The following is a 10269-nucleotide window of genomic DNA, read 5'->3' on the forward strand; positions in this document are numbered from 1 at the left end:
AGCTCTTACTGGCACCATGTGGGTCTGTTTATTAGTGTTCTTGGGTTTGCTGTCATAATAGGCTGCACATGGGGTTCTCAGAACAATAACACATAATGTCTGGTGACTCTGGAGGCCTTGTTTACCAGTCTTTGGGCAGGAGTGTACAGGAACTCCGGAGGGTACAAGCACCCTCTGTACTTCACTGTCCAGTATTGCTAATATTTTCTGATATGTGTCCTCAGAGTTCCCATCTCTGCTCAGGTCTTCCACCAGCTCTTTTGTGCATTTCTTCACCACCTCCTCCTCCTTTTTCTGTGTCTCTGGCTGTATCCCCAACCTCCCTCTCCCCCAGTGGATAAGAGCATCACTTCAGTCCACACCAGCCTCCTGGCTTCACTCAATTATTCCTGCAAATAAAGTCTCATTCTGAGTAACTGGGGTGTGGGGGGGAAGGAGGTGAATGGCAACAGACCTTTCCAGGAACAAAAAATATATTAGTAGCTTGATAAAATTGTATATTAAAAAGATGAATGCTTTTAGCCCAACTGTGCTCCTTTCTGGGGCCAGAGTGATAGTCTGGGAGTTACAGTAATGGCTTTGGATGAGGCTGACCTGATTTCATTCCCTTGGTGCCACTTGATAATTCCTAATATGTCTGGGGATGTCCCATCCTTGGGCAGAGAACCTTAGGCCTACTTGACCTCAAATCCTGAGGAAGGCCTCTTCCCCAGTTAAAGATGCTATGCCCTCCTTGGTGTCATTTTCTTTATACAGGTTCTATTCAAATCAGCCCCATTCTCTACCTGTTTTTTCCCCTTGACACTGAGTCCCACCCATCCCTAGTCCCTCTGTAAACATTTATTACTTCTGTCCTTTCTGCCACTGTGTTCTCTGCTGAAAATGCTGTATTGTGGGAGACAGGCCACCTTTCCTGCTGACCTGCCAGCACTGAAGGTTTGGCAGCTTTGCCTGGCTCTGCCACACCAGCAGGACACTGCTGTGATGGGAGAGGACAAGGAGAGACCATCTCTGTGGGTGAAGCTGACTCTGCTTCAGGAGTTGCTACCATTTGGTCACAAATAGGATAAGCTCTTTATAAAGCAGTTCTTGTGGGCATCTTTGCCACCCTCTTTACTAAGCAGAGGCCCCTGACCCTTTTTCACTCATGATAGCACAGAACTGTGGCTGTTGGCACCTTCCCTGGCTTGCTGTGGCCTCTGGGTTCCCGAGGACCTCACATGGGATAGACTAGTAACTTTAGATTCAGGAGACACTTAAAGAAATATCAGGAGACCCCAGAAAAGACAAAGTCAAATGGTTTTGCCAGTGGGGTTTGGCCCTTTGTTCTGTTCATCAGTCTGTGGTTCCTATGCAGATGTCCTGGATCATTCTAGAATACTAATGATTCCCTGAGCACTCTCCCCTGGAGTAAGAGAAGAAATAAGCCAAGCACAGCTCTGAGACCCTATTCTAGCCAAGAGCCTGGCAGGGCTTTTGTGGCTTCATGCATGGTTGCTTCTGCCTTTAGATGATCCAGATGCGATCCCATGATTTGTTCTTCATAGGACCATTCAGGTGTTCTTGCTGCAAAATCTCCTGCAGTGTCTTGTGTGGCATGTGTAATTTCAGTTCATGGGGCATTTATTGGGCATGTGATGGAAGTTGAGGGATGCTAGACATAAACTTAAGTGAGATCAACCTGAGGAGGAGGAGAGGAGAAAGGACCAGAAGGTTCTGGTGTTCTCCTGAAGAAACAGCATAAAACTATTCACAGCTGTCATTTTCTAGACTTCAGAACTTCAAGCTGCATATGTTTGAAACTTAGAAGTAAGACTTTATTGACTCTCTCAGGATGACCTCATTGACTCTCTCAGGATGTGTTTCAGGAACTGCAGTGGGAGGAAGGGAAACTAAGGCTCCCAGGGGCAAGGGTTTGCCCAGGTGTCCATTGGGGTCTCTTCAAATGGAACCCCCCTGAAGGGCCCTTAAATGACGGGGTGAGCAGAGGTGGTGGGCCCTTTCCATGGTCCCTGGTGACTGTTCGGGGCTCATAGCCATCCCTTCCCAGCCCACCAGTGCCCACTGCCTTGGTAGCCACCTCCAGTGCACAGACCACTTCCCTCACCTCTAAGCCATGAGGTGCCCAGCAATGGACTCAGGGTGTTTGAGATCCTGCAAAGAAAGAGGGTCCCTGGTTCTTCTCTCTCCCTTTGATCAGCTAGAATGACCTTGGTGTCTGAGGGCCATTTCCAGTCAATGATGTGATTCACCTTGTAGGTATGTGTTGTGGCTATTTCAGAGCTCTGAATGTTTGGTCACCGAAAGCTGCCCTGGCGGAAGCTTTGGAAACAGGTGTGGGGTGGGCCCTAAGTCACCATATGCCTAGTTAGCCCCCAGTGTTGCTGGTAAGATAACTGAGGTCCAGGAAGGGTCCCAGGTCACACAGAATTCAGAGAGGACATTCACCTTATCCTCTATGCTTGACTCTCTTTATGCCCCCATGAATACACCAAATAATTTTTGGAGCAGGTGGGGGCTGTGGAGGAGTCACAGAAACAAGCATCTGTGGGATATTTCCTATCCAGTTTCAGTCTCCCAAGTGATCATGTTAGTTTGATGGGTACAAGAGGCAGTGAAATGTCAGGGGACTCCGTCTTATTGTGGGGTGTGGTGACTTCAGCACACAGTAAGTTGAGCTGGGCTCTGGAGGAGGAGTTGAAATGGATTTGGGGGTTTCTCCCAGGATTGGGCAGCAAGAGAAAGAGATAAAGGATGTAGGGATGGAAAAGGGACAGTGGCTGAAGCCAAGTCAGATGCTATAAGGTGAGCAAGACTAGGGTGCCCTGGAGAGCTTCACACAAGCTCAGTTCCCCAGCTTAGAGGGGAGAGTGCTAGGCAGGACCCCGCTCTTCTACTAGCACTTATGAGACTGGCAGCAGTGCCTGGCACCTTGTCTGTGCACTGCAGGCATTTGTGGCTGAAATGCCTGTGTTCTGTACCACTTTTGATGACGCACAAAATTCCAGGTGTCTGATGAAGGATGACACTGACTTCAGAAAGCTCCAAGCGTGATTCTAGAACATGCTTGTGTTTTAGTGCTTGCCTAGTGAAAGGCCAAAGTCTCCCTTCTGAAGACAGTCAAGTGTCAGCCTGTTATGTTCTTCCTCTAAAATACCAATCACCTTTCCAAGGCACTTGGAGCCTGTGTACACCAGGATAACCTTGCCCGGGAGGCCATGCAGAGCTCCCATGCTGAACAGCTAGTTTCATTGAAAGACCGTTTCCCCAAACTCCTCAGGTCCCCCACAGAAGATAGGACCCAGGGGCCTGCACATGGGGAATATGTAAGGGGCACAGTTTGGAAACTCACTCATTCCATAGTACTAATTGGGAACATGCCTCACACCCCCCCCCCTCAACCAGTGCTACCAGAGTCCAGCAGAAACTGCTGGGGAGCAGAATAGGAGTGAATCAGAGTGGCATAAACTCCAGCTCTGCCCCTCAGTCTCCTGGTTTCTGCCACAAAATGTGGCTGTTTGTTTGCAACAAGATGATGAAGGTGACCAGAGAATGACAGTTTGGCATGGCAGGAACTTTTTTAAAAGCCAAGATTTCTTCTGTCAAAGAGTTTTTTTTATTTATTAGTATCCTTGAGAGTAGAATATGCTCTAGGTCCCGTCGAATGTCACTCACAGCAAGCCTTGCTGGGGAGAGTTGTCTTTTGTCAGATTTCTATTGGGTTTAAGCTCAGGGCTCCAGAGGATGGACCTGTGGTGGGGCCCCAAAGACACTCCTCCTTCTGCTTATTGGGGTAGGAGGGCCCCCTCACCAGAGCTCTCCACAAGGAACAGGAAGTCTCATATTTCCTCTTTTCAGCCTCAGCGTTGAGACTTGGTGATCCTAGTGATACTGAGGGGTTCTCCAGAAATATTGTAGGAATCCAGTGGGGGGAACTTGTTGCAGAAAGTGAAGTTATAGTAAATGCAAAAAAGCCGGCTAGAATATCTTTTTCGCAATTTAGAATCTGTTTCCAAAATTCAAGGACACCAGTGTGGGCTGTAGAGAGTTCCAGAGTGAAGGCGTATTTCTTTGCATGAGGCTGACCCAGGTGCCATTCCTGGAATCTCACAGGGTCCCCTCAGCACTATCAGGAGTGATGCCCAGAGCCCAGAGCATCACTGCCACATATGCCCTTACCCAAGACTATAAAAAGAGGAATTGCAAGTCTGAAGCTATAGCACAGCGGGGAGGGATTTGCCTTGCACGAGGCTGACCCGTGTTCCATCCCCAGCATCCCATAGGGTCCCCCAAGCCTTCCTGGAGTGATTTCTGAACACAGAGCCAGAAGTAACCCTTGGCCCCTGAGTGCTGCCAGGAGTGGCCCCGATGAAAGAACAAAAACACACACACACACCCCAAAAAAAAGAGGAATTGCCCAGAAAACTTGGGAGCAAATCCTGGCTCCTGGGAGCAGGGAAGTAAATGTTCTAGAAGTGAATTTGTAGGCGCCCCCGAAACTGAGACACACCCTCTTCCTTTCAGGTCATTAGGGGCAAAGAAAGGTGCCTTGGATCCTGGTCACAGTGGGGCACCCCTAATGCTTCTGCTCTTTTCTGCCAGATTCTTTCGTGGGCGGCGTCATCGGCCTCATCTTCGCCTACATTTGCTATCGACAACACTACCCGCCGCTGGCCAATACAGCCTGCCACAAGCCCTATGTCAGCTTGCGGGGTCCCCCGGCAGTGAAGAAGGAGGAGCGGCCAGCGGCTGACAACGCTCCAGGCCTGGCCCTGGAGGGCATCACCGAGGGCCCTGTATGATGGGGATCGGGGCTTAGCGTCCGGACCCTGCACAGAGCCCCAGGACAGGGGGACCCGCGGGCCTATGCCGTCCTGGCCCCATGTTCCCCAGCTGCCGTGATGCTCAGGACCTTCCTGCTGCTCCACGACGCTCTATCCCTCTTCCCGGACTTGGCCCAGGCAGGAGCCAGGAAACTCCTGGGAAAGACTGTGGGGCTGGGGTGGGTGCTACGGGTTCCCCCTCCAGCCGCCGCCTCCTCCTCCGCGCACTCTTCGTGGTTGTAAAACATAATAAAACTCCACCTGGAACAAGAGTGGGCCGTGCAGGGCAGTGCGCACAGCACACAGGCAAAGCCTTTGGGTATCGCTATGCATTGCAGTAGGAGAGATGCCTGCAACTGGCTTTGGCTCAAGATCATTCCAGAGGCTCCGGTGCTTTCTAAACATGGCGTTTATCTCAGCCCTGGTCTGAGAAACAGAGCTGCAGACTCTAGGTCTCTTGTAATCAGCAGTAAGAGTCACGCAGGCAAAGGATAGACACACTAAAACGACCTCCAGAGTCAGTCTAGGAGCAGGTCTCTGTCCGTGGGCTGGAAGAATTATAGTTCTTTGTCTGTGGGCAAGACAAGGATTAAGGGACAGCTTCCAGGCCAGGGTGTGCCCCTGGGGGATTGAACGGGGTGGGGGGGGGGTGGAGAGACTGGATTTACAGATTCTCTGTAGCAAGAAGCCCTGAAATCTCAGGCTCTGCAGGGCCCTTTGCCTGGTGTCCACGTGGCAGGTGAATACCCTTCCAATGATGAAATTAGGACAATTAACTCAAAGGGCAGGATTCCATTCCCGGAGCTGAATGTGCCTTGGAGTATCCCTGGTATTTGGTCTGCAGAGAACACGTGTTGCTTTCTGGCTGGCTTGTTCTTTAGGAAACAGCGGGCATCTCTGCCATTCCATTCTGATCAGAAGGGCTGTGATTCTCTGAAATCCTGGGCCTCCTTGCTGATGCACCCGCTGCAGCTTTGATATACCCAGGACAGCCACTTCCCACCAGTTCCTGGAGCAGACTGTGTGGAGAGACTCAGCTCCACAAAGAGACAGTTGCTGAGCAGCTGCGCACTGGGAAGCCGGTCAGAATCTTCTAGATGTCTGCCTGCTCCCCGTCTCTATCATGGCTCAGGTCATAACCACCTTGTACACACTTTGCCTAATAAACTCCCATGCAGCCCCGTCCAGTTCCAACGCTTTCAAACCCACTTTGGGGAAGATTTGAATCTATTTCCGCTGATTTTGAGAATGTATGTTCTAGAGTTCCTAATTGAGAGTGGCACATGCCCTTGGTGACAGTTTTGAAGATGTAAAATACGTTCAATATTTAAACCATTAGTCTATAAGACAGGATTTTTCATCCCAAGCTAAAGTCTGTCTAAAATGAGAAAAACAATCAATGTTCTGATTTAATTAAAATTTTTTTAATTTTTAGAAACAGAAGTCAAAAATTAAAACTTGGGAGGAGGGGGACTTCTGCTATAAAGCAAATAAAACAAATCATGGATGGATAAGGTAGAGCAAATAAGGCACTTGCCTTGCACATGCCCAACCCAAGTTCAGGCCTAACTGGCATATGGTTCCCCAAACATAGCCAGGAGTGAGTCCCGAGTGCAGTCAGAGAAAGGTTGCACCTGTCTACCTGGTATGACCCCCCACCCAAAAAAAGGGGGAAAAACAAACAAATAACAGCAACAATCCAACCTATTGGTACCCCCCCATGCCAAACTTCCAACCCCTGCTCTCTGCAATATCAAGAAGGAAGTAGGGGGTTTCCACCACTTTCATTGTTTTAAGAAAGCCATCAAGTTCTGAACCATGAAATGCACATTTAGTACAAATAGTTGCCTTTAAAGAAGGATGGAAAGAATCTGAAAGATAATAAAGAACAGAGCATTGTGAAAACAGATAATTCAACAGCAAGTCCTAAGATAGGCCATGTGAAAGCTTTTATTAAACAGATTCAAATTACACAGGACTTGTTAGCTTGCCACATATGTAGGGCTAAGTTTAGGAGTAAAAATTGTGGAGGGTTTGAATGTTAAATATTGCTGTGCTCAAAGTTATAAAACAAATCAAGTACTGGATAATTGGTAAATTGGGGCTAATCCTGTTTTGGGGACAGTGTTGGTAAACCACAGGGTTTAATATAAGGATTAACTTGGAAATACTGTTTGAGTGAGGTTTGTGGAGGGTTAGCTGTTAATTTTCTCTGTGATCACACAAACCTGAAAGTTAAATATATTTAGGAAAATTGGTAGTTTGGGGTATCAGTAAAACCCTGGTATAGTATGTACAGAGTTAGGATTAGGATTAGATCCAGGGATAGATATTATGTAGGGATTAGGCTTAATGTGTTAAGTATTGCTGTGTTTAGACAAGTAAAGTGTTGAACAATTATGAAACTTAAGCTTATTGGTATTTTTGTGCCTCAGTTTGGGTAATGGTATTACACAGTAATTATTATTGGGTTTATCTTTACATCTAGTGTTAGAGTTCTGTTTGAAATATTTAGGTGTTAGCTTTTTCTGTGTTTATACTTAAGTGTTCATGTAGGGAGATCTTTAATTTAGCAAAAGTTATTCATTTTTGTCATGAGTAAATGCTTGGATTAGTATGGGTAGGATTAGGATTAAGAATAAAGCTAGATACCCCTTTGGGATTGCACAGGGTTTAGGAGTCAAGTGTTGCTATTTCCAATTTGAAAGATGGAAGTGTAGTTTGTTTTAGAGAATTGGTCAGTTGGAACTAATTGAAAGGATTGTGTCTATTCTTGGGACAGGGTTAGTAAGTGATAGAGTTAACACAAGGATCAGCCTAGATTAAGGTTTGTTTTAGATTAGTTCTCTGGAGGATTTAGGTGTAAGCTTTTTCTGTTTTCAGGCTTAAAAATGAATATGAAGTAAGCTCTTTCAATGGCAATTTTAAAATGATAAAATTGGTAATGCCCGGCATCAGTATTGTCCATGACAAAATGGGTAATGTCTGATGTCAGTAAAGGCCTGGCTTAGTATGGGTAGGATTAGGATTAGGATAATTAACAGGTAATTAATTGGAGAAACAGTTCATACTAGGCAGGCATATTTTGGATGCATTTATGGCATTCTGTTTTGTGTAGAAACCGAGACTCCTCTGGTGGCTGTGGATGAAGTCTCTGTGGTGATGTTGTCTGAAAGGCTTGGCTTCCTTCTCCGCTTCCTGCCCAGATCCCTAAAATGATTCACAACTACAGAGACTGCCTGGGGGGCCCATGAGGAGTATCAGAGTCCTGGGGATGGTCAGGGGCCATAGGGATGGGTGGAGATGGCAAAGACAACACTCTCAGTACTTCTTTAGCATCAGATGGTCTGTGTAAGGGACTAGTGTTACCACAGCATCTGATATTTAAGGAAAGTCAAGAATCTATTTTTATTTAACACTGCTTGATATGGGGGATACTCAGGGGTTACTCCTAGCTCTACATTTAGAAATCACTCCTGGTGGGCTCAAGGGACCATATGGGATGCTGGGGATTGGACCCAGCATGTGTGCAAGGCAAATGCCCTCCCTACTGGGCTATCACTCCAGTTCCCATTGCTTGATTTTATACGAAGCAATTATTCCTTAGTGATGTAGATTACAAATTCACCTAATGAAAGCAGCTTCAACAATGGGAGTTCATATATAAATAAATAGTATGAAATTGAGAGGGATGTAGCTTCCAAAGATCACCTCGCCCAGCCCTTTCTACTGTCTAACTCCTTCGTTCACACTATGCCAGTGGTATTCTCATGCTCTCAAGGTGGCTGCCATATTCTCTCAAGTCATATCCAATTACTCTCAAACACAGAAAGGAGCACAATTTCATGATAGTTGAGTTTGTGTGTCTCTCTTTATCCCCAGGACTATGTCCCATGGCAGTTGTGGAATAGGTCTGTTGAATAGGGAAAGTGACATTGCACGGTTACAACACTTTTCAGGGGTAGATTCAATTTAGTTAGGAGGAAGGTAGAAGGATGGTGGTTGGCTTGGCCTTTGCAGTGTCCTGATAACACCTACCTTAATTGAAATGCAGATAAAAGTGTCCACTGGGTGGAATAAAAACTTGCAGGTGGATTCCAGCCTCTTCCATCAATCTCACGCTGTTCCAAGGAACAGCTCTCGCTCCTACACCATCATATTACGTCATTGCACATGTGGCTTTATTGAGCTCAGAGTTGCTAGAGATCTGTGGGTTGATTTTCAGGTAGATTCAGATGCTTAAGAAGTTCACGTTTATGGGCAGGGTAAGTGGCACTTACACTTCCCCTCTCCAGGCCTCTCCTTGCCCTATGTACAATGTCCCTCATCCTGTCCTTTCATTCTCAGACCAGATAACAATGTCCTGGTGCTGTTCCTGTGCCACTCACCTCCAGTGCCCAATGGCCTATTCCTGTCCCTACACCATTCTCTGTCCTGTGCCTGATGGCCTGTCTGGTCCTGTCTCTGTCCAGGACAGGTGCCAGGGCAGAAGCTAGGGTGGGTGGGCAGTGGCAACCTGTCTCAGCCACGCTGCTTACTGTCAGGGTGCAGGAGGCTGGTCTTCTACTTCTCTCTGTGCCTGTGGGGACTGTCCAAGAGCCTAGTCAGAGTCTAGGGGTATGTCAGTATGGGGGCATTTTATTGTCATAGGGAGTTAAAATTTCAAATGTCTCCAGACATGATAGGGAGTGGGATGTCCAGGGTGAGAGATGTCAGGAGGGAAAAAGTTCTGAATTTTACACATTCTTTTTGTTCCTAACTGATGGCTGAACAAAGGCAGGACAGCAGGGATCTCACACATGGCCTCCCTCATAGTCCTCTCTCCTGCCTCTCTTTCTCTTTCTCATCCTTTTTTTCATTTTAAACACTGTGGTTTATACTATTTTTCCTGAAGGACTATCATGCATCTCACTTTTCCTCTTTTCAGCCCCCAGTTCTTGTCCAGAGTGACCACTCCTAATTCCCACTCTCTTGTGCTCCTTTTCTGTCTTCTTTACATCTTAAAACACAGCTGGATGAAACCCCCTCATCACTGTCCTCCTTTCCAGCAGCCCTGGGTGATACTTTATACTCTCCCTGTGCAAGCCGTGCCACTGCGGCGCCATCTTGCTTCCTGGTGAGCACACCCTGTGTGGCATCTCCCCTGGCAGGGGCACATGTGCTTCACTGCCTACTGTGGCCCAGAACTAGAGTAGCATCACCAGTTGGGGGAATGGGTGGATAGATGCACAGAGTGTGGGCCTAGAGCTTTGTGTCTGCAATGGTCCATATGCTCCCCCTGTGCCCCGCTCCTCCTGCTCCTGCGATATGTCTTCCCCGTAGTCATTTCTTCTTCCCGAGCTGCCCACAGATATCATCCTGCTTGTTTAGGTAGTGGCCAGAGAAGCAAGTACCACAGCAGCCCTCAAGTGAGCCTGCACAGATGCCCAGGCCCCATGGCACTGTT

General features: G+C 47.4%; 1 protein-coding gene across 2 annotated transcripts in view; it reads left to right on the forward strand.

The window, feature by feature from the left end:
- PLPP4 (phospholipid phosphatase 4) overlaps nt 1-5035 on the forward strand; it is an 88298-nt gene extending 83263 nt beyond the window's left edge. For both annotated transcript variants that reach the window (XM_049764516.1, XM_049764517.1), the window contains one exon: nt 4603-5035. In XM_049764516.1, the coding sequence (XP_049620473.1) occupies nt 4603-4802 (200 nt within the window). In that variant the 3' untranslated portion in view covers nt 4803-5035. The remainder of the gene's footprint in view (nt 1-4602) is intronic.
- The last annotated feature ends 5234 nt before the right edge of the window (nt 5036-10269 follow it).

Source organism: Suncus etruscus, chromosome 17 (genome assembly GCF_024139225.1).
Source record: "Suncus etruscus isolate mSunEtr1 chromosome 17, mSunEtr1.pri.cur, whole genome shotgun sequence".
Taxonomy (NCBI): domain Eukaryota; kingdom Metazoa; phylum Chordata; class Mammalia; order Eulipotyphla; family Soricidae; genus Suncus; species Suncus etruscus.